Here is a 24,303-nt window from a genome sequence, read left to right on the forward strand (position 1 = left end):
CCAAAGCGAAACGAATTCAGCTTCCAACACGGGGCATGTGATATCAAAATTTATCATTTTCATTCAAGGGGTTCTGATCACCCCATTATCAATGGACATTAAACTAAAATTTGTTACATTCATACACCTCTGCTTCCATGCTATACAAATCACAAAGTAAATTACATTGAATACAAGTCATCATGTTCTCTTTAAGGAGCCCGAACATCAAATGAAGCCCAAGAGAAAAAACTCTAGGTAAGTTTGTACTAGTGGATTAAAAAACTTTTGCTGCTTCCAAAGGAGTGACCGACTTCTCAGCAACGATGCACTCATATAGCTCTCTTATCTTCAAGCCAATAATGGTTTGAAAGAGGCCTGTCCCATTGTTGCTACCAGGGAAGTCGCCATGCTTCAACATCTGCTCCGTTGCCTCTCCATAGTATTTAGTTGAGAGGTTGTTTAGGTGGCTCTCCACATACATCAGCTCATCTAATCTGTCAAACTGCCCGTCCATCTCCAACGCCGAGACCTGAATGAAGAGAGGCGAGTCAGACTAGGAAACTCAATTTCTAGATTACCTACAGCATATTTGATCAACAATTTGAAAAGCAACAGTGTTTTCTGAATGATGAAAGGAGAATGAGACAGAGTAGGATTTCTAACTTTGAGAGCTACCTCATGAGAGAAGTAAGTATCTGGACCATAGAAGAATTTGATTCCAGGGTATGAGCAGCTTAGTTTCCTCCCGCAGGGTATCCATGAAACAGAGGAACCTTCGTCGAAGAGATAAACTGGATTGAAGTACTTCACCCCTTCTTTCATCACCATTCGAACTCTCAGCACCTTCCTTTCATTGTCACCAGGAATTAATTGTGTCGGCAGAACTTCGATTACGACATCAGCATATTGCTTCTGCGGGTCTGCCAAGGGTACAAGCTGTCAGCAATCCAAGAGTGATGAAGAAAGAATGGATATTCTGATATCTGAAGAACATGAGACTCAACATATCTAATTGTCCCATTATTTCAATAAACCAGGTGCAGCCCACCCCCCCCCTCCCTTCTCTCCCTCTTTTTTTTTTTTTTTCAAAAAGGTATCAAAAAAAATTGCACATGAAGAGTATATATTGAGTCCAGTATGTTTTGTGCATTATTCGACTTATCGATCGGATGCTTTGTTTGTTAGGTTGGTTCATTTATGAAGCATTTGCTAGATATAGAAGTAGATTACCATATATAACAATCATCACTAAGGACAATGCTCTACATTATATGAACAAATTAGTGCCCTGCCAAGCTGTGGCAAAGTGACATACCAACATAAGCATCGAAGTCGGGCTTTCGAGCTTCAATGCTAGCTTGGATGCTTTCGAGGCTGTGCCCACGTTCTTCCACATCACGCTGCAAGGCACAAGACAACATCAGGCCTCAGAAAACAGATAGATGTGGATACATTTATATGCAGATGTCCGACAGGAATAGAGTTCACTGACCTGAGTTTTCCATGCAAACTTCACTTCATCACTTATATCCAAGTAGATACTGAAATCCAGGAGATCCCTTACACGAGGGTCAAACCTGAAAGTGGGCAAATATATCATCAATCCAATCCATCACAAAATAAGCTTCATCAGGCTCAGTTTCATTTCCCAAGGAAGGATAAAACTCTTAAGCTACTGTTTTATATGATATAACTGATATATAACAAAGTATTGAAAGTCTGATCTATTCCTCTAATTTTTATCACCCAAAATATCTAGCTGTTGTTGCTGAAACACTAAATGTTCCAGTACATCATCAAATTGATGCGATAATAATAAACAATAGAAATATTTTGGTAAAATAATGCATTGATTCCAAAGGATCATGATGGTTCTGCATTACTTCTATTACCACTAAAATGGCATATCATAAAGGAAGATATCAGAAAAACTCAAATCTTGTTGAAACTTGAGAGCAATCAGCAAAAAACAATATCAGTATAAGAGCAGTAAAGATAAATAGCAGCAAGAGCTTCTCTCCTCCCCTCTCTTCCTCTTAGCTATATATTATAATTTGTGTCTCTTTCTTTTATTTTCACCTCTTTTTTCTTTCTCTAGTTATTTCTTATCTTTGCAATCTTTCTTACATTATCTGAAAGAATTTAGGTGCTCTTAACCTCCCTTTCTTTCAAAAAAAAGAGAGGAAAAGATAAATAACAACAGGAATGCATGCATGATTAACTTAGAGTTGATAAAAGTACAGAATAAGTAAAATGATCATAATAAAATCATAACCAATCGCATCAGGACTTCAGAAACACGACCAAACATGCCACTAGAAAATCCTCATATCCTATCACTTTCAGAACAAGATAAAGAACTCACATTGGATGCAACCCTTCAATGAAGAGGAGGTTTGGTGGCAGGATGAGCTCGGGGGGGTCCAGCAGGCCGGTGACATGGTTGTAGATGGGCTTCTCCACAGCCACCCCTGCTTTGAGGGCCTTCACTTGCTCGTACATGAGGTCGAAGTTGTTGGCCCTTGGATCCAGTGCGGTCACCCCTTCCTCCTTCCTCCCTTCCCTATCCAAAAGGTGGTAGTCGTCAAGGCATATCACAGTGGTGGTGTCACTGAGAAGAGTGTTGGACTCTGGGTTTCCTCCTCTTGGTGGCTCTGCTGCACCTCCAAACACACTGGTTAGCCTCCTCATGAAGGTGCTCTTCCCACATCCTGAGTCTGCTGCCAAACCAATCACCACAGTCCTGGCCTCGGCCGAGCATGAGATCCCACAGCTCGCTCCTCTTCCTCTCCTGCCTTTCCTCCAATTGGTGTAGAAGACGAACTGCCTCCGAAGAAGAGGGGATCCCAAACGAACATCTTCCGTAGTTGAACTGGAGATGCAACATGACAGATGGGAAGAAGACGAAGAAGAAGAAGAGGGGGTGCAAAGTGCTAAAGTTGTCATCTTGGCTGGGTTTAGGTTGGTTATTCTGCTTGAACTGGGTTCTTATAGGGGAAAGAAGGGACTAAAATGCGGTGGCGTGGACTCCATATATATTTCTTTTACTATTGCTTTGTCAGCTGAAAGTCGGTTTCCCTTGGAGTCTGTGTCTCATTCCTCTCCCCATCATGGGCTTTTTCTTCCGTATAAATACTTGGTCTGCTGATGCCCCTTGTTTTGGACCATAAAGTGGGGACTGGGGAGTTTTTGAAGCTGGGACCTGGAAGGGTGGGGACTGGTGACATGTGGTTGAAAGCCTGGGGACAGCAAGGTTGGTGAGGGAGCATGGTCTTTCTGACCTAAATATGAGTGTATAAAAGACTTTAAGAAGGTTATTTGGGGGATATTCTATGGTCCCCATATGGTCATGCCAGTGCGCCACAGAAAAGACTGCTGACTTACAGCGAAGAGGGGGTGAGAGGATGGGGAGCCAAAGAGATGCTCATCTCTCGGTGTGCTGTGGGCAGCCACAGGATCTCCCGAAACCTGGTGCAAAAGCTAGGGGGGGGGGGGTATGAACCAATTAGATAGAATATGCTGTTCTAAACCTAGCATGACAAGTTGGACTTGGAACGTTGCTTTGTTGATATTGCAGGAAACTAGATGGAAACATCACAAACCTGGAAAAGAGAATTAGGTAGCACCTTGGCTTAGAACCTTTTTTGTGCTCCCAGCCTCCAATTACATGCTTGGAAAATATCAATGGGCTAAGAAGAACTCCCAGATTACCACTAACGAAGTTAAAAATGAAATTCTAAAAACTATCTAGAGGCTTGTGCTCAAATTGAACTTTTATACCATCTGTCTTGAGATATCTAACAATCTTAAAATACTTCCACAGGGAAAACATAGGTTAGATATATACTGTAAATTTCTTTATACGCATGAACTATAATTTATATTCAGTTCTATGTCGCCAAATATAGAATATTTGGTGGATATATACTGCTAATTTATGCTGTTAATATAAATGAGGGTGCACGAAGATGGAGGCATTCTGTAGTAATCAAAAAGAGAAAAAAAAAGTGCACTGTATGAGCACCTACGCTTGCGTGCATCGTTTTGCCTCTTCCTGGAAGTAAATCCAAGAGAAACAATCACCAAATGGTCACTACCATGAACACATTTAGTCCACAGGCATTTGACCCTAACATAAACAACTGACTGTTGCAGCATTATTATTCCATACCATAAACCAGAAAGAAATCGTATCAGCTGGAAATGATGCAATGCTTTCTCAAACACTTCATTGTAATAAACAAAAACATTCACCGTGCAGCAAATTTTAGTTTAGAGTAGATGCTGCGAAGCCAATAGCAATAGAATAAGATGAGATTGTATGACCTATAAAGTACAACGCGTTAACTTCTTATGCACAGCTGGGAAAAAGCATCAAAATCAGAGCCAGCAATCCTCTCGCATGTTGGAAGATATGCATCGCTCATCAACACATTCAGATCGGGAACAGGTTGCAGCGAAAAAAGGAGAAATGGCAACAAGAAGTATATGGATCAAGGAAGAGTAAAGGGGCAGGAGTCGAAATTTGCATGGTCCAAAGTTTATTCTAGAAGTTTCTGAACTTCTTTTTTCCATCACATCTTTCACTTGTGCCCTCTGAAGTGCATGTAGACTTTCTGCAACCAGAAGTATTTTGACAGGTAACCATAGAAAAGAAGAGAAAAAATATTAAAAATTAATGAATCTATTATATGTGCACGAAGCTATTGTGGTGTGTGGCTGGCAATAAGCATCCTTTTTGTTTAAGTTGGGCATACATGAGCGGACAGCAATGGTTATGCAAGATGGATCATTCAAAAAATAAGGACAGAGGAAGATCACAATCATCATGCAAGTTAGATCACTTAAAAGATATAGCTCTATTAAACAGCATACTAGATCAACTGGGAACATTACTATACTTATCAATATATCCAATAACAATGAACATACTATAATACTGTCAAATATAATAAGATAATGAAAATTATATTGGTGATATGAAGTGAATTATGTACTCGTACTCTAGAAATGAACATTTACGATACATGATAATATATAGAGAACAATAAAAAAGCATCATGCATGGGTAAGGCTAGCCTTAAAAGTAAGTTGGTAATGATATTTGATTCTTGGTCAAAAGGAGGATTGAAAGCACGGTTTGTTCTTTCAGCTTCAATGATATTATTTCAGGCATAATCAGTCAAACTGATGATGATTTCAAAATATTGATCAATATCAGACTTACCTTTGAAGCATATACTACACATGAATTCTTTATTTCATTTTTGGATTGTGTATTCATTCTTCTGAATTGATTAGCCTTCAGGATAAGGATCATTCCTCTAGAATAAACTCATATTTGACAAAGGAAAACCCTCATATTTGCAAATTCTGAGATGATCTGAAAGCTTCAACCATTTAAGGAAAAGGTCTTTCTGGTTTTTCCAACCATTTCTCTATATTAGTAATTTGATCTACACAACTTAAGCAAATTTCTTGAAACTTGTTCAAATTACATGAAATCCACAGACTAGGGAAAACAATTTGAAAATTAAGAAAAAAATGTAAATTATTATTTTCATAAAATATTTCTTTAGAATAGTTCCATACACACCTCAGCATATACAAAGAAAGATATTATTACATTTCATTACTTTTGGAGAATGATTTTTCAGAAATCAAGAAAACAATTTTTGTGTTTTTCCTTTAAAAAAATTGCTGATTTCTTAAATGTCAACTTATGCACACATGAAATATTTGTTGCATAAAATTCCAAGAACACCCTTCCTCTCCAATATGATATAAGCATGTTGCCAAGAATTTGTGGAAAAGCTATAAAGTCAAGTTCTTCCATCCTCTTGAAGGTCTTTCTCTAGAGAAGCCTCTTTACATGAATTACGTGGTTTCCATCTTCACCCCAAAAATCTCTATCTAGATGCTAAAAAAGATATTGATCAAATTTGTCCCTTAACTGAAAAGTGTCCTTTTCTGCAGCAACAAAAGTAATTTGTATGTTCTACATAAAGGCTCATAAGCACATCAGTTGAATAAGCAGGCTAACGATCAGGCATTTAGAAAGAAAACTGTACCCATGTTCATGCACAGATCTGTGTGCTTGCAGTAACAGAATAAAGGAGGTTCTTGCACAAACCTGAAGGACCCACAGGCTAATAAGTGTTTCTAAGCAGAAGAATCCAAACCCAATCAGGTAGAAAATCTGCATCCATGATCAGAAGAATTAACAACTGTTTAAAAGGTGAATTATTTATAAGAAAGAGAACGCTTAGCAAGCACACTCAAGAAACATGAAAAAGATAATAAGGGATTTCTTGCCTCTAATTACTCTTTTGACCTAGAGTAATAATGAAATTAAGGATGAAAGAAAAAATAAACAACATATAATCCTCATATAATGAACCACAACTGCAAGGCCTTAAGGTACACTGAACAAAGTGATAGTAAATGACAGTACAATTTAATCCAATATTCTCAAGCATACTACAACAGTAAGTTTCCTAAGTTAAATGGTAATGATCATGAAACATAATATATTTGAATAATCAGTAACATTGACTTACCCCCACCAGTACATGATCTGAGAAGGTATCAATTGCTGCAAGGATACCCCTGATTGCAGGAAAAGAAAAACAGCATTAAACATTTTGAGAATGATAGCATAAGATCTGTCAATAGATGAAAGATGAACAACGTGTACAAGCATATAAAATAAAAAAAATCAATGCAAGTCGAAAAGTGTAGTTGCAACCATAAAAAAATCCTAGGCTATAGTGAAATGATTTCCTCAAGATTCTTCTAGATTTTCAAATATTAGACTATTTTAACATAGTGACTTCAGATATCACATGAAGAAGAGAAAGGAATCCTATTTAAATTAGCCTAGTTGTGATAGCCATAGCCAATACTAGAGACTCCTGAATATAAAGCGTAAGATGTGTCTGAATTGTCACCAAACTGATGACCCACAAATTCAGGTTTCAACAAACAGATGGTTGTCGTCGTGCATGAAATAAGATTCCACACATACATTTGAGGCACATATCTTGTGCATGAAATAACATTCTAAACATTCATGTGAGGCACATATATAAATAAACACTGTAAGTAACATTCCACCCATCTATCCATTCATTCTTTCCAGATGCATCTGAATTGTCACCATTGATGAACTAAAACTTAGTAATTTTTTCGTACACAATTAAAACTCAGTATTTAACAGATGGTTGTCATTGTGTATGAAATAAAATTCTACCAGTTGGTGCAGGTTCACGCAATAGCATACCCTAATTTTTTTTTGGAGTTTTCTCTCTTTTCAAACTTTTTTCTATGAATTTAAGTCTAATTTGATATTTTTTTGATATTTCTTGATGTTTCTATAATCCCAGTTTAAGCTAGATGATTCATCTTATTGCTTTAAAATGATACAAATCATAAAACGAACAACATAAAATATCCTCAAATCAAGATACAATCAATTACATACTTTTAAAGTCCAACAAACATACATAATGATATCTAAAATTGGGTCGAGTGGCGATGTCTCTCGTAGATATCCGGATCATCAGCATAATTAGGAGGTACATCAACCCACCTCTCTAATCAAGCAGTATTGTAGTCTTGTACATTCATCCCATAAGAAACGTGCGTAGGGTTATAAGCACTATCGGATCTCTTGCTGAAGCTCTAGCTTTAAGAGATATCCTCTAGCCGATCATATGGCTGTGGAGGGGCCCATTTGAATATGCCGGCAACAAAATCCGACCCATGAGATGCTCTAGGCTGCGTAGGGTAGTAGCCATTGAAAAATGCCTCAGATACACCATATTCATATCCGTATCCGTATGGGTCATAGGTTGCATGTGCCTGCAGATAATAGGATCCAATATACGACTCAGAATCTGATATGTCTATGGATCCTACTCCACGTGTGAAGTCATCTGCAACTGTATCGTGTCCTCCTGAATGATCTCGAGAAGCCTGTATCTTATATGCAATAGTATCCTTGCGGGTGTTAACATGTCATCCACCATGGTCGCTATCCTGTGTAGCATACATAAACTGAAACTCACAGGTATATCGAAGACCACCCTGCGGCTGTGTCTCATAAACAATGGTCTCTTGTCCTCCACTTCCTCCATGGCCAGCAGATCCATGACCCCCAGAACTGTCATCGTTGTTGCTCCAGGACTTCTCGACATTCTTCATTGGGGCTGCAGTGCCTTTTGTTTTTCTTTTTTAGTCTGCTAGGCAACTGCCTTCTTATCTTTCGTGCCCCTCTCTGTCTGTCTATGTCGCCTTCCTGGCCGAGTCGACCGCATAGCATCTCTCAATCATATCTCTAAGAGGATGTCTCGGAAAAAAAGTCATGTGGCGACTGGCTCCCCTGCGGCAGTGGTTGATCAGCTATAAAAATGCAAGGAATATTGCGCTCGGCCCGTTATCCTGCATCAACCCTAGCCTCATTGGCTACGAAACTGGCCGGTCGTAGAGACGATCCTGCCGCTGGATCACAGGCCATCCAATCATAGGTTTATCGTCATCATCAATGAAAGTACTATAGATCGAATCTGCATATTTGAGCTCCACTTTCTCCTGAATGCACTTTAGCCTCAACCTTAACCTCAGATTGTAATGGACATATACAAGATCGTTGAGGCACTTCTGTATCAAACGGTTTCTCTGCTTGCTGTGGATGAGGGCGAAGGTGGAGCAGTTGGGCTCACAGCCATTCGAGGAGACCATCTGAGAGAGAATTCGGATAGCTACCCATTTAAGATTTTTCGCAGACAACCAAAATGAATCCACCATTCAGATGCAAAAATATTGAATAAAAATAGATATAAGATAGTACCATATTAGTAACTATCTAACGCCAGGTGAATATCCTCCTGATGTGTAACATATCTGAATTTATAATTATCTTACTCACGACAGCTACTTATTGTCCAAAGCTATTGCTGCCTTCTAAATAATTTGGTATATAAAAAAGAACCATGTTGTACTATGTTAATAATAGAAAATACTGATTAACTTTCATATGCCACTTAAGTTAAGTTACTTCTTCTAGACATAGGCCTGTGACTTCTGGATCAAACTCCATCTTGCCAATGACATTACGTAGAGCTGCCAGAAGTTTGTCATCCATACCAATTTCAGCTACGTTGCACTAGAACCAAGGGTTCAGATAGTATGCTGCACATAGAGAAGACCGTTTTAGTAAAATTATACAAGTACAAGAGCAGTCTAATTTTTAATGTTCTTGCTTAGCTATTAGATGCAAGTTTCTATCCATTTGGTAGTCTCACCGTCGCTTAATGATGTCGATGTACTCCTGGGCATGAACTGGATCTGCCTCCATGATCTAAGCCTTTGTCCTCTCCATCATGTGATACAGGAAGCCCATCTAGAGGTACCTCTCGCTATCCACGATCCGAAGTACTTTATATAATGGTTTGATAGTCTTCACTATCGCAGTGGCCCACTACTAAAATATCTGCCTCATCATCAAGTTTTCGACCCTACTCCCTTCAGTGCCGTGTTGAGCATATCTATTTTTGTGCCACTTGGGACTAAAAAATATCTGACATAGGGCTGGTTTCTTCTCAAAAAGGATATCAAGTGTAACGTAATTCATAGCAAACCGTGTGACTCCTAGTCCCAAAAAATCTCTTCCTACAAACCTCTTCATCAGTGAAAGGACCCAAATATGGTTATAAATATACTTGGTGATAGTTTGGGCTATCTCCACTGTATGCTGCACCCCACGGATCTTCGCAATGTCCATCAATATGAGGTCGATACAATGTGCAGCACATGAAGTGTAGAAAATATGTAGTCGTCGCTCCATTAAGATCCTCCCGACAGCCTTATATTGTGATCCATTATCAATGATGATCTGCATGATATTCTCCTTTCCTACCTGATTAATTACCTCCTCCATAAGTTTGAGGATGTACGTGGAGTCATACACCTGATCAGAAACATCAACCGACTTGTGGAAGAAAGTCTTCATATCACAATATGTCAAAAAGTTAATGATGATCCGCCTGGTAGGACCAGTCCAACCAGCATACATCACAGTCAGTCCATATGTGGGCCACTTGCTCTTGTAGAAGGCAAACCATTTGTCCAACTCTTCTTTATTGCTATCAAGAAGCTCACCATAAATGTCATTCGAGCCTGAAGGATCTACATCGGAACCGATAGCGGAAATAATAGACCTGTAGTACGTATTGTCTGCCACATTCGTTAGGATATGGTTAAAGTGAAATCAGAATCCAATAGCTCGCCATGTATTATTTTTCTTATCCTTCTTCAGCATTGAGTTAACCCTCTGCTGCTTCGAATCTCTATTGAAAAAGGCATGTGGATGTAAATCATGGATTGTTGCTCTTGGTCGAATCTCTCTAGATGACTTTTTTCTACCAAAAGCTCCTAGCATAGAAGCAATCCGGCCACCGCCTCTACTGACGGCCTCTCTGATTGAGAAAGTTCTTTTGAACTCTGGATCTGCTCTGCTACTCCCAGAACTGGAGCCTGACTCGTAGTATGAGAGCCCAAATCAAACCCTATGTCTGGCCACCTTCTGCTGCTGCCATTGATCATCCAGGCTCCTCTGCATGGCAACCTAGATCTATGCCTCCTCGTCATCTGAAGTGGACACTTTCTCTGACTCCCTAGAGTGATAGAAAGGTGGCTCTGTCACTCGGCGTTCCACCTCCGTCTTTTTCTTGGCAGCCTTCTCCTTCGCTACTTTGAAATTAGTGAGGTGCTTCTTCATCAGCTGTCAAACCTTCCGTGGGTATTTGCAATACATAGGTACGTCGGGGCGACACCACCTAAGTGCTGCTTCAACTTGGTTACCCCTTCTCTCCTGAACTCTGTGTTGCACTAGTTGTATTGCCATTAGTGCTGCCCCGAGAACATTTACCCATGCTCCCATCCAATATCACGCTCTGGAACTTTCTTTTTTTTTGATGGCTCTATTCCTACACCGGATCGATCAAGTATGCCAGTTTATCAATTATTTAAAATTAGCAAAATATTAATATGACAACGATAATTTTTTATCTCAAAAAATACATCTGATTTATCTAATACACAATCCTATTTTTTATTTATATATTTTTAATAATTTCTATTAAAAAATATTTATATATCATAAATTCAGAAAAATATGATTTCTACCTCAAAAATTACTTTGAATTATCTAATACGTACTACTAATTTTTCATAATTTTTGGTCTTAATTATATATTTTTTAAGAAATTTTATACTTGAAAAATAAAAATTTTTATGTCACCATGTACATCGTCTATGGATCTACAACAATATTTGAGCTATTTTTTTAAGCCCCCTCAAAAAATGAAGGAGATAAGCGAGAGGAAGCACACCTTTTGTAACCTTGGCTCTTCCTTCTAATAGCCTGAATCGGTGTTTGTGAATTTTTTTGGACAGAAAAATCTCTAGCAAGAAAAAAAATCTCTACTGGGATTTGGGAAGGCCTTCTCGGGCCTTCACAATGCCGCTAAAGGGGCTTTAAAAGCCCTCAGCAGGCCACAGTGGCATTATTGCCATAGTGGCAATAATAGCACAGCAGCAGCACTGTGGCAATAATGCCACAGTGCTACTTGACTCTGTGCGAACCGACCAGTTCGCATCGAGTCATCATCGAACCAGTTGGAACCAACTGGTTCCAGCCAATTCCGACATGAAAAAGACCGAATTTGGCCGGTCCTATTGCGATTCTAGCCCGAAAGGGCCGGAACCGTTTCTTGTAAGTGAATTGACCCAGTTTCCAGACTCAGGTCGGTTTGATACTGCCTGAACCGAGCGGTTCGGCAAACCTTGATTGTCAACAACTATCCATTTATCCCCATGCATCCATCAATCCATCAGAGTTGCATGCATGCCTTATATTTATAGAAGCATGAATGAAATATCATTCCAGAAGTGATTATGGAGTTTGAATCTAATTGAAAAAAACATGGCAAACTAAAATATTGCATAAGATTCCTAATATAACTACAATACCAAAGATTGGAAACAAACCGTTACCAAATTGGAGCTGCAGTTTTCGGCCACTTTTGACCTAGAAACTATTGGAAATTTGGTCAAGGCCTATGAGATATCAATTGTAGATCTCAAAATGTCATTTTCAATGAGTTTGAGATCATTGAAATCCAATATTGCAGAGAAAATTTTTATCTCCATAAAATTTTAAAAAATGATTAAATTACATCTATAGCTTTCAGCCAGGTTTTGACCTAAAAACTATTGGAATTTCACTAAAAACCTTCAATATCGATTATAGATCTCAAATAGTTCTTTCTAATGAGTTGGAGATCATTGAAATATGGCATTTCTTGAAGAGTTATGCCCTTCCAAAAATTGGAAGAAAATTACCATCAACTTACAGCTATAATTTCTGGTCACTTATTTTACCCAGAAAACATGGAATTTTATTGATGGCATGAGATATCAGTTCTAGATATGGACAAGGCCTTCCCAACAAGCTTAAGATCATCAAAATCTGATATTTCTAGGAAAAGTTTTGACTTCTAAAAGATTGCTGCTTTCATATAGAACCAGTAGACCTCAACCATTTGATGTAACATACCTCCACACTACAAGTTCAGCAAGAACCATAATAATAACTATATAATTATGTTACACTATGTCTTATAATACTTGCAAATTGTAATATAATGGAGTAGCCTGGCCTTATGCAATTTAATGACTATAACATTTTTATTTTCAAAAGTTCAATTTGAAAGTTGGAAGTGGAGTTCAGTTGGAAAAGTTTTCTGTCAAAAGTTCTTACGAGACTCTAAACTTTGGTGGCATTTGTACTCTGTTTGCCAAAAAGTTGTGATCTTTCCCTCTCCCATCCATAGTGGTAATGTTCTCCTGGCTGGGGGTTCAAAAGAAGATCCTTTTTGGAGAGAACTTGATGAAAAGAGGATTTTCATGGACCTTTCAAATGTGACATGCAAAAGAGCAGAGGAGAAGACATATCATATCCTTTTACAATGTGAATTTTCATTGCCTATTTTGCAGCACTTTGGAGATAAGTTGAAGCTAAATTCTTTCCCCGGGGACCTTTACATACTATGGACGTTGTGAGTATTGGGCCGCCAGATGGGCCGACTTGGACTGAAGTCGGCAGCCCATCCGTTGCCTCGAGGGGGGAGGGGGGGGGGATGGATGTACGGTGTTCAGTCATCGAACTCTCCAGAACCCACCCTTCTATTTTTTGATCCTACGTCACTGTTCTCCTCCTTCCTCAGAGACCGGCTCCCTGAACGGACATCAGCGTCGCCGGAGAAAGTGATCGTGACTCCTCCTCGAAGTTAGGTAAGCTTCCGACCATCTTAGTTTTTCTCTTCCCAGCCTTCTTCCCTCCCGGTTTTCTCAGAATAACAGAGAAAGAAAGAAAGAAAGAAAGAAAGAAAGAAAGAAAAAATGAAAGAGGGGAAGAGGGAAGCGGGGGCTCACCCGTGCGTCTCCTCCGCGGGAAGGGCCAGCCGCCACGGGTGCTGCCGGTCTCGTCCTGAGCCTCCCGAGCACTCCGGCAAGGGACCGCTCCCTTGTGTTCACGGAAATGTGTTCACGAAAAAGAGGAAGAGGCCGGGCTTCGGATGTCGCCGGCCTCGAGTCATTTTTCCCCGAGCTCCCTCTCCACCGTGAGTTCTCCTCCCGAGCTCTCTCTCTCTCTCTGTCGTGGGGTCCTCCCAAGCTCCAGCTTGGGATCTTCTTTCTTCTGTGCTCACAGGAGAAGAGTGGGAAGGTTAGAGGAGAAGCCTCCTTCTGTGCTCACGGGAGAAGGGTGGGAAGGTTAGAGGAGAAGCCTCCTTCTGTGCACACAGGAGAAGAGTGGAAAGGTTAGAGGAGAAGAGAAGAAGAAAAGGAAAGGTAGAAGAGAGGAGGAGGAGGAGAGGAAAAGAGAGGGAGAGAGCTACGGGGAGAAGAAAAAGAAGGGAAAGAGGATGCGTCGGGAAGAAGAAAAGAAGAAAAAAAAGAAGAGAGGGGAACAGGCCAGCGAAACTTCAGGAAGAAACAGGAAGAAGGAAAGAAAGAGAAAAGAAAACATCTAAGGGTTGTCATGACTCTAGGGAAGACAGGAGCTATGGGAGGACAGAGTGCAACGGATCGTTTCTAGAGAGAGAAACTCTGGGGAAGATATCTCCTCAGAGATGTTTTAACGGCTAGTTTACGCCGGCGAAGTGTTCGGCGAGGTCGTCGTCGGTCCAGTCCGACGACCCAGGGGGGGCTCTCGTCCTCGTCTCTTCCATCTAACCCTTTTTCCTTGCAGGGTGTCTTCTTCTCGCAGGGTCTCATCTCATGGACCGGAAGGGGAAGGGGAAGTTGCCGGCGGGGATGGAAGTGGGAGGTACGGCGAGAGGCACCGGTAAGTCTAAAACTTTTGATGGAACACCCAGCGGTGGTCGGGGGGAGCACTCCGGCACCTGGTCGAGGCCGGGGCCGTGGGTGACTCAGTGGCCCACGGCCGCGGAGGTCGAGCGGCTGAGCTGCCGCTTCCCGGAAGTCGTGACACTTTCGGAGGAACCCATTGCGGTGGCTCGGTTACAGTGGGACGGGCGGGCAGCCATGGTACGGAGCCTGGGCCGCCGAGTTCCGTCCGAGTGGGTAGCAAGGACGTGGCTGCCCGGGCCAAGCTAAAAGAGGTGGTGGCCGTCCCTCTAGCGGACGGCTACCTGGCCTTGCGCTTCCGGTCATCGGCGGACCGAGATCGGGCCTTAAATGAGGGACCCTGGGTGGTAGGGGGCAGCTCCTCGCCATGGTCCCCTGGGTCCCTGACTTTGAGCTAAGGGAGGAGGCCGTGACATCGGTGACGGTGTGGCTACGGCTTCCACGCTTGCCACCGGAGTACTGGACACCGTCAACAATCCTTGACATCGCAAGCAGGGCAGGCCGGCCGATAGCCGTGGATGGGGTCACTGAGCAGCGACAGGCGATGGGGTTCGCCCGGGTGAAGGTGGCGGTTGACGCCACCGTGCCCCTTAAACCTGGAATCTTGATCCAAGGGAAGACGAAGGTGCGGTGGCAGCCCTTCGTCTTTGAAAATGTCCCGATCCTCTGCCCCCGGTGCGGGCGGATGGGTCATTTGGAAACGGCTTGCCGGTTTCCGGTGGTCCCAGGACTGGTGGAGGATCGGCCATCAGTGGCGGTGGACCCTGGGGGCGGGTCTGATTCGGCGCCTCCCGATGCCGGGGTGGAGACCCAAGGGCCGGTTTTTGGCCCTTGGATGGTGACGACGCGGCGGAGGCCTCCGCCGCGAGAGACTCGACCACCACGGCCGAGGGAGACTGGACCTGTGCCTGAGTCGGCCTCGTCCCGGCCGCCATCTCCGGCAGCTCGATCAGAGACGACCATGCCTGACCCGGGGCCTGAGTCGCCCCAAGCCCGACTGGCATCGCCAGCTGCCCTACCGGTGTCCCCTGTGGACACCGACAGCTGGCAAAAGCCGACGAAAGTCGCCCGGCGACGATCGCCGGCGGGTGGGGAGGAGGGCTCGTACCCGAAAACCCTTGCCCCGCTCTGGGTCGACTCGGTCGATGATCTCGACGAGGCTGACCCGGTGCCAACCGCTGTTCGGGCCGACCCTGGGCCCAGCGAATCGAGCCGTGGCCGCGCAAAGCGGGCCAGGGCCTTGGCGGGCCTTGGCCCGCTACAGGGCCCAAGCAAGCTGGCCCAGTCGGCTAGGCTGACCCAGCGAGCCCAGGCCTTCAGGGCCCGGCGCGGGTCCCGCGGGCCGGCGGGCGCAACTGAAGGCGCGCTGCGCGCCGATGGCGTGCCCCGCGCCGGCGCGCCACGCGCCGGCGGCGAGCCGCGACCCGTGGTCATGCGGCGGGCTAGAGGCGCGCGGGCCCAGTCGGGCGCACGGGCAGCGAGAGCCCAGCCGGGCGCGTACGCCTCGCGGGCCCTGCGTGGGTCGCGGGGGAGGTTTCGGCCTGGACTGCGGACCCTGCTACAGGGACAGGGCCCGCGAGTCCAGTTTGGGGGGGACCCAATAGGACCGCCTGTGGAGGGCCCACAAGCCCAGTCAACTGAGTGCATGGGGCCCGAGCTTGTGCAGGACTTGCAGGTCCAGGGAGATCTGACCTTGGAACTCGGGGAGCTAGCGGGCCCGTTCCAGTATAGGTCCCCAGGTCGGAGACTGGTCACTGCAGGGGACCCACCTGCCTGCTGGTCGGACCCCCCCGGGCGGGACCCTTAGGATGCACTTGAGGGCCTTGGGAGAGGCCCTGTTGGAGTCTTCCGGTTTGGCACTCCGATCCTAGCCTTGGGCGAGCAGCAGGTGGCTGCCCCCAGGGGATGCGAGACCAGGGGCCATCCGGGGCTACCATCGGAGGAGTCTAGTCGAGCCACTGATGCCACGAGAGGGTGCGATAGGGGTGCCACTCGGAGGGGCGCCACGTGAGGGACCCTCGGACGTTGGTGACAGTGGTGACTGCTCCATGGGCATAGCTACGGCAGAGGGGGACCACCCAGCTGTCGTGTGACTCATCAGGGCGGCAGTCATGCGCGACGCATCTGGTGAGGTAGAGCAGCTGGGTGATTTAGGTCGCCAGCCTGAGATAGCTCCCGAGGCCTAGGGGGAGGATGTACCCGAGGCCGACCATGCGGATTGTGATCCATGAAGATTCTAGCCTGGAATTGCAGGGGGCGGCCAAGCCGGCCTTCATGTCCTCCTTTAAGCGGCTAGTGCAGGTCCACTGTCCATAGATCTGTTTTCTCTGCGAGACACGGTTGTCTGGCAATGGGCTCGGTCGACTGAGGTGGCGCCTGGGGAGGGACTGGGAGACCTATGCAATCGAGTCTCAGGGGTTGTCTGGTAGCCTTTTGGTCCTGTGGAGGCGAGGAGTGGCGACAATTGATGTCTTCCACAATTGTTCTCAACAGGTAGTCATGGTTGTATTAGAACCTGAGGCGGACCCTTGGGTGTTGTGTGGTGTGTATGCGAGCACGGATTACAGGGTTAGGAGAACCCTCTGGCAAGAGATCACCAACTTGCCTGCCCAAGGCATCCCGACGGTGGTAGTTGGTGATTTAAATTGTATCAAGAGTGCGGATGAGAAGAGGGGAGGTGCGATATTCACGGATAGAGTTGACAGGAGGGAGTTTCGTGACTTTGTTCAGCGAAACGACTTGGTGGACTTAGGCTTTTCGGGACCACGGTTCACCTGGTGCAACAATCAACCCGGCGGTGCTAGGGTTTGGGAGCGACTAGATAGGGCCTTTGCATCCCCAGATTGGATCCTTCGTTTTCCTACCTGCCGAGTTAGTCATTTACCCCGGATTGCATCAGACCACTGCCCCTTGTTGATTTCTACCTCATCGGGATCGGGTCATCACAGCCCTTTTCGTTTCGAGAAGGTTTGGCTATCGTACCCTCAGTCTTGGGACATTGTTCGCGATGCGTGGCGTGTCCCGGTGTGGGGGGATGCGATGCAACGGGTCTCATGCAAACTCGAGTTGACCAAACGGCGGCTTCGCCGTTGGAATCGCGAGGTAGTGGGCGATATTTTTCGGAGATTGGAGGGGGTTGAGACTACGATTATTGGACTACAGAGAAGAGAAGACCTAGGAGGTGAACTTCTGGAGGATGACATGACCGACCTTCGGGGGCTTCTAGCGACTCACCACTCATTGCTACGGCAGCATGAGATTTTCTGGCGACAGAAATCTCGGGTCTAGTGGGTAAGCGAGGGTGATCGTAACACTAGGTTCTTTCATCGGACGACGGTTATTCGGCGATAGCGGATCTACTCACTGCGAGATGGGTCCGGCCACCGAGTGGAGGGTGAGCCTGCCATTGGACAGGTCCTACTTGACTTTTTCCGTGCCAGATGGACTGAGGATGGAAGCCCTGGTGATGGTGACCACTTTCCGAGGGCTGATGTGGGTATTGCTGATGACGAGAATACGACCTTGGTTCGGCCGGTGTCAGCGCAGGAGGTGCAGGAGGCAGTCTGGGCAGCAGATAAGGCTCCGGGACCAGATGGGTTCCCCCCCTTTTTCTTTCGTAGATATTGGGGTATCATTCGGGGAGCTGTGATTGAGGTTGTTCAGTGTTTCTTCACTCAGGCAGCCATGCCTGAGGATTGGAAGGCTACTTTCATTACGCTCATTCCGAAGCGCCAAGAGGCGGTAGAGCCGGGTCATTTTAGGCCCATTAGTTTGTGCACAACCTTGTATAAGGTTGTGGCGAGAATAATGGTGGGCAGGATAAAGCCCCTACTGTCGAGCATCATTAGCCAAGAGCAAGGGGCCTTTGTTGCGGGGAGGAACATCTCCCACAACGTTATGTTGGCTCAGGAGATGATGTGGGATCTTCAGCGAGCATCAAAGCGATGCAGCTTGATGGCAGTCAAGCTGGATATGGAGAGGGCGTATGACAGGATCAGGTGGAGTTTTCTTCGGAGGGCACTGGAGGCCTATGGCTTTCACAGGCGATGGATTGGATGGGTCCTAGGGTGTGTCCAGGAGCCAAAGTTCTCTATCTTGATCAACGGCACACCGTCAGTTTTTTTCGAGTGTACTATGGGGCTGCGGCAGGGATGTCCCTTATCCCCTTACTTATTTATTATTTGTTCTGACATCTTGTCCCGTGCCCTGCAGAGGGCGTGTGCTAGCCGGGAGCTGGAGTCCTATGTTCCAGCACCGGGGGCGGGACCTATCTCTCACTTACTTTTTGCTGACGATTGTCTTCTCTTGACCAGGGCACATATTTCTGATGCACAGGTACTTCGCAGAGTGCTGGCAGGTTACTGTGCGGCATCTGGACAGAGAATAAACTTCATGAAGTCAGCCATCCAGTTCAGCCCTAGCACGGAGAGCAGAGTCAGACAGGAGATCAGGAGTATTTTGCAGATGCCCGAGCAGGAGGGGACTCTGGTCTACCTGGGAGTCCCTATCACAGGCCGGAGGCTACGGGTGGCGGAGTGCTCGGGGTTGGTGCAGCGGGTCGAGAGCAGGCTGGAGGGATGGAGGGCATCATCTCTATCCATGATGGGGAGGCTGACACTTGTTAGATCGGTGTTAGGATCCATGCCAGTATATCTCATGGCCAACACTGTGGTCCCAAAGACGATTCTGTTGAAGATTGAATGTCTTCTCTGGAGCTTCTTGTGGGGGTCTCATGGTGGGGGCCATGGGGTACATCTGGTGGCCTGGGAGCAGGTCTGCCGTCCCACCAGCGAGGGCGGTTTGGGAGTACAGTCCCTTCTGGAGCGGCATGAGGCTCTCATTGCTCGGCACACAGCCCGTTTCTTGTTGGAGCCACAGGGGCTCTGGAGCCGGGTGATGGCAGCCAGATATGGCCGAGGGGGCCCTGAGGTGGCACGGAGTGGTCGCCGTATCTCTTTCATGTGGCGCGAGATTGGGAGGTACCTGCCGACTGTGTTGGCAAATACCAGATGGCTGATAGGCGATGGCCGGACCATTGATGTGACTGATGATCCGTGGGTGGATACCATTTCTTTGAGATGTTGGCCGATGACGGTGGATATTGAGGCAGCAGAGGGGCTCCAGGTGTGCGACCTCCTAGCACTAGGGAGGGCAGAGTGGGACGAGGGCAGACTACATCAGTTGTTCGGGGCACATCTAGCTAAGAGGATCCTTTCTCTTCCAGTACCAGGATGCGAGGGGGCAGATGTCAGGGTTTGGGGCACCTCATGCAGGGCCAGTGTCAGGCTGGGTGATCTGTCCCGGGTGATTCAGCGGGAGCATGAGCGGGGACGGGACTGTGCCTGGATTTGGAGGTCCGAGCTCCACCCGAGGGCAGCACTCTTTTTATGGAAGGTGATGTGGGACCGCCTCCCGACGAGAGCAGTGCTGAGCCGGCGTGGTTTGGGGATCCCTGCGGAGTGTGGGGCTTGCGGTGCAAACGAGTCAGTGGACCATGTACTATTCGGGTGCACTTGGGCGAGGTTGACATGGCAGTGGACGGGTATCCCGGAGGAAGCGTGGCGGGAGAGGAGACTTTTCCTACAGATGATACGACAATGGCTGGCCAGTCCTCGGACATGTCAGGAGGCCATCCGAGCGACTTGCACCGCCCATCAGATCTGGCTGGCAAGGAACGCTCGCACTTTCGGTGAGCGCAGGATGTCGCCGAGATTTGTTGCGGAGTCTGCTCGAGCAATGGCGATGGAGTCCAGACCCACCAGCCCTTCAGACACGACCTTGATAGCTCGGGACACCTGGGGTTCCTTCTCTGCTCAGGCAGCTCCTCGGACGGTGTTCTTCACCTGGGAGCCCCCACGCCCGAGTTTCCTCAAGGTTAACTTTGACGGATCAGTGCTGGATAGAGGTACACGAGGCCGGGCAGGCTTCGTCATACATGACCCTCACTTCAGGGTAGTGGCAGCAGGCGGTTGCCAGCTGTTCGACATATCAGTTCCAGGGGCGGAGTTGTGAGCTGCCTGGGCCGGCCTTCGCCATGCGCGGCAGGTACTGCGGGCTAGCTCGATCATCTTGGAGGGCGATTCGACCACAGTCATTGGGTGGATTCGGCGTGAGAGTACTGGCCACCCTCTGATTCGGGACATTAGGATGATGGTGAGGGATGGTGCGACCTTTGAGGCCAAGCATGTATTTAGGGAGGTCAACGGGGCGGCTGATTGGGTGGCTGCATATGCGGCACACCAGGGCAGGAGAGCGGGAGCTGCCATTGGCACTACGTGAGATTTTGTATTTTGATGTTCTTGGGTGTATTCGGACATGCGTTGTCTGAAGAACCCGTTTAAGCAAAAAAAAAAAAAAAAGAAGAAGAAAAGAGAAAGAAAAGAGAAAGAGAAGAAAAAGAAAAAGAAAAGAAAAGAAAAAAAAAGAAAAAGGAAAGAGAAAGAGAAAGAGAAAGAGAAAGACAGAGAAGAAAAAGAAAAGAAAAGAAAAGAAAAGAAAAGAAAGAAGGCCCATCATGGGCCGAACTAGGCCAAGCTTGGGCTCTGTTCATTGCGGGCCCAACTTGGGCCCAGTTCAACCATGTTGGGCCCAGTTTGGGCCATACCCTTTTGTGGGCCCAACTTGGGCCCACTTCAGCCTTGTTGGATCCTATTTGGGCCGTACCTATTATGGGCCCAACTTGGGCTCAGTTCAGCCATGTGGGGCCCTATTGGGCCGTGTCCAATAGTATTTTAGATTTTGCTTCGTCCTGAAATTAACAAAAAAAAATTATTATATCTAAACAGGTGCACTTGATTTGTTTGTTTGAAGTGGGATTTACGCAAGAAAAGGTAAGTAATTTATTACTTCAAACTTCAAAGTGTATTTTTCAAAGTATTTGATAAAATAATTATTAGTGATTGAATCTTGAGATACATTTTGTACCTAGTAAAATGTGTCATGCATATTAAATATCATTTGAAATTTGTGTTATATGTTATGAAATCTGAAAAATGTGTCTAGGCAAATGATGAAAAATCTATTTTGTATACATGTATGTATTCTCAGCATGGCTATGATCTGGCCCCGCCAATGAAGATTATTCATTGGCCCTGTCGACTTGTATCTATGAGAGACCAGTTTCGACACCGTACCACCGAAATTAGAATAGTTGTGTTTGGACACCGTACCACCGGTGTATAATAGTAGTGGTGTTTGGCACTTTGTGTGACCCATGCCACTGGGTTTCGTGGCCGTAGCCTACATATGCTGAGATTTCTGTATCCGAGTTTTTGTGAAAATGATGATAAGTTTTGAAAAGAAAAAAAAGTGCTTATCTGTGATTTAATTTTTAGTCATTATTTTGTGTTCTGATTAATTATCTGATATGCTTTGACCCTACTCTGGGGTATTATATTGCTTATTGGGCTAGTGTAACTCATTATCCTATTTTATTTGTTTTTCAGATCCAGAAGCTTGATTGCACGGGATTGGGGAGTGCGATAGATTTTGGAAGTTTTTGCTAAAATTAGAATTTTGGTTAGTTTAACTAAAATATTTGAATTATGTTGATATGTGCAAATTTTGGAAACTCTGTAAGATTGTTCCGTATATATATATATATATATGTATATATATATATATGTATATATATATATATGTATATATATGTATATGTATATATGTATATGTATATATGTATATGTATATATGTATATGTATATATGTATATGTATATATGTATGTATATATATATATGTATATATATATATATATGTATATATATATATGTATATATATATAATGCTTAAGCAAATTTTAGGCACCTGTGATAGCATTGATATGTTCCGGTGCCTTGCACGCCCGTGCCTGTGATTTAACATATATATATATTGATATGTTGATATGTGCGTCTGCCGTGCTCCGGGCTCGGGGCATGACAGACGTCATGCAGGATGGACATAGTATCATCAAAGTGGAAAGTTAAATGGGATGTTTTTGTTGTGGTTATCCCTTGATGCACTTGGGTCAAAAGAAATAATAGGATCTTCAATAAGAAATTTGAACAGGCGGAGAATGTGGTCTCTTATGTGAAATTTCTTGTCAGTAGTTGGGAGAAAAAGTGTAATGAAAAGAGACATAGGAGGATCAACACTGTCTTGCAAAATTATTATAAATGCTATCTTAAGGCAGATCAGTAGTGTTTAGGACTTTGTATTGCATCATCGATGTTGTTGGGTGTTAGGTTCAAGCTGGATGTATGTTGTGAAGCTTCTCTCAAAGATGTAATTCATTTCCCTGATGAGTTTGATTAGACTTCAGTCCAATTTTTTTTCTCAAAATTGCAATTTGAACATGAATGTCTCAAATGATATATAATTTTAATGAATTTTCGTAATTAAGTTATGATCATTTTAACTTCTGATTGCACATCCCCTGTTGCATGCGCATTTGCATGTAACTTATGCTAGTATATGAACATGCATGCATGCCTATATACATGCATACATACATGTACTTGCATGCATGTAAATATGCATGCAAGCATCCAAGCATGCATGCATGTAATACTGACTTTCCTAAGGTGATGACGACAATTGGTTGTTGGAGTAGGAATTTTCAGATTGTCTGCATTCTGGATTATAAAATAGAGACAATGAGATGCAGAACAGTGGATGCCACCAATACATATTGTAAAAAGCAATGATAGCATAGAACAGAAGTAGGCTAACAGAATACCAATTACCAACTGTTTAAACAAACTGCACAATTTGACTGACAAAATGTAGTAGACTATAACATTTCAGTCCCTAAAGATGAGAAACAAATTGAAAGCTTATCTGATTCAGAACTTGGAGACAAATAAATTAACAAGAATAGGCCAATAAATAAATGAAATAAAAGCAACGAGGCCAAATAGAAGTTCAGCTTTAACATATCCATACAAGACTACCATGCTTATCTTCTTTCATACTGTATGCTATCCAATCAGGCAACTTGATAACAAGCAGAAGTAACAACATAATTTGCAGCCACATGCAAAATGCTTACGTCAATGACTTTCCATGGAATACAATTGGAGGAGCAATAGCAGCTAGGGTACAAAAACCAGTGTGTATCTGCACAATGGCATTGTGATAACACAAAAAAGAAGTCAATCAATAGTCAAAAAGAAATATAGATCCCAGATGATTGAACAAGGAAATCACCAGGTAGCAAAGGAAAAACCAACCAAACTTCACTGCACTGTCAGTTCTGCATAACGGGAACAAGAATTAAAAACAAAAGATCCAATAAATGCTTGCTGACTTATGCAGAAGCACGTGCATGGTAAGTCAAAAAATAAGGTATACAAAAGTCAGAACTGATCCCATTGCAGAATTTTAGTTTCAAATTATGTGAAGTTTGATTTTCACAGGGTTATAACAAAAGTGACCAAAACTGAACAACGGCATGATCTCTCTTATTGCAGCTGATATGCGACAATTCCAGTCCTGAGGACTTTCATAAAATAGGAATAGAAATTCAGAAAATGAAAAAAAGAAATTTCGCCTTCCTCTTCCAGTTTAGCTAGACTTATTGTTGTAGCATAAATTTCTAGGAAGATACAGGATATGACACTCCGAAACTCTGCCTTTTTAAAATTGCAACCAAATTCAGGTAGAACTAGGTAAAAGATAACAAGAGATAAAGAAAAAATATACAGATATTAGGGCTTTTTGAATTTCTTATCATAGAAGGTTTTTGTTGATGGTTACCCTGGATAATCTAAACTGGTACGTCAGTGCTGCCATGTAACATTAATAAAAATGCTAATCTGCGTAGATTCATGAGTCATAAAATAAACAACGAAACTTGAGAGCTAACAGTATAAAGTGCTAGAAAAATGGCTATCATTCAAGAAACCAG

General features: G+C 44.4%; 2 protein-coding genes and 1 long non-coding RNA gene across 6 annotated transcripts in view; 1 reads left to right on the top strand and 2 right to left on the bottom strand.

The window, feature by feature from the left end:
* Positions 1-4,868, bottom strand: LOC103723861 (phosphoribulokinase, chloroplastic-like). Its single transcript, XM_089927791.1, has 5 exons — positions 2,348-4,868; positions 1,475-1,559; positions 1,298-1,382; positions 658-902; positions 1-511 (listed from the first exon to the last, which is right to left on the bottom strand). The coding sequence occupies exons 1-5, from the start codon at positions 2,926-2,928 to the stop codon at positions 257-259; spliced, it is 1,251 nt and encodes a 416-aa protein (XP_089783917.1). The 5' UTR covers positions 2,929-4,868; the 3' UTR covers positions 1-256.
* LOC103721651 (secretory carrier-associated membrane protein 4-like) overlaps positions 4,187-24,303 on the bottom strand; it is a 26,854-nt gene continuing 6,737 nt past the window's right edge. For 2 of the 4 annotated variants that reach the window (XM_039114703.3, XM_088712421.2), the window contains exons 8-12: positions 23,604-23,649; positions 23,446-23,513; positions 6,543-6,591; positions 6,116-6,181; positions 4,187-4,598 (exon numbers count right to left, since the gene is read on the bottom strand). In XM_039114703.3, the coding sequence (XP_038970631.2) occupies positions 4,566-4,598; positions 6,116-6,181; positions 6,543-6,591; positions 23,446-23,513; positions 23,604-23,649 (262 nt within the window). In that variant the 3' untranslated portion in view covers positions 4,187-4,565. Of the gene's footprint in view, positions 6,182-6,542; positions 6,592-23,445; positions 23,514-23,603; positions 23,650-24,303 lie in introns of all 4 variants that reach the window. The other 2 variants (XM_088712420.2, XM_088712419.2) reach the window with 1 other exon arrangement.
* On the top strand, positions 21,317-22,708 carry LOC148699700 (uncharacterized). Its single transcript, XR_015973968.2, has 2 exons — positions 21,317-21,933; positions 22,349-22,708. It is a non-coding gene; the product is annotated as an uncharacterized LOC148699700 (long non-coding RNA).

The sequence above is a fragment of the Phoenix dactylifera genome, chromosome 16 (assembly GCF_051530095.1).
Source record: "Phoenix dactylifera cultivar Ajwa chromosome 16, Ajwa_hap1_PhDact_Kaust_v1.1, whole genome shotgun sequence".
Lineage (NCBI taxonomy): Eukaryota > Viridiplantae > Streptophyta > Magnoliopsida > Arecales > Arecaceae > Phoenix > Phoenix dactylifera.

Excerpts from the sequence above, each read along its gene's own strand:
- LOC103723861 (XM_089927791.1), bottom strand. The coding sequence starts at position 2,928 with ATGACAACTTTAGCACTTTGCACCCCCTCTTCTTCTTCTTCGTCTTCT. Across the intron at positions 1,560-2,347 it reads ATTGAAGGGTTGCATCCAAT|GTTTGACCCTCGTGTAAGGG; the intron begins GTGAGTTCTTTA and ends GCCCACTTTCAG. Across the intron at positions 1,383-1,474 it reads AGTTTGCATGGAAAACTCAG|CGTGATGTGGAAGAACGTGG; the intron begins GTCAGTGAACTC and ends TGTGCCTTGCAG.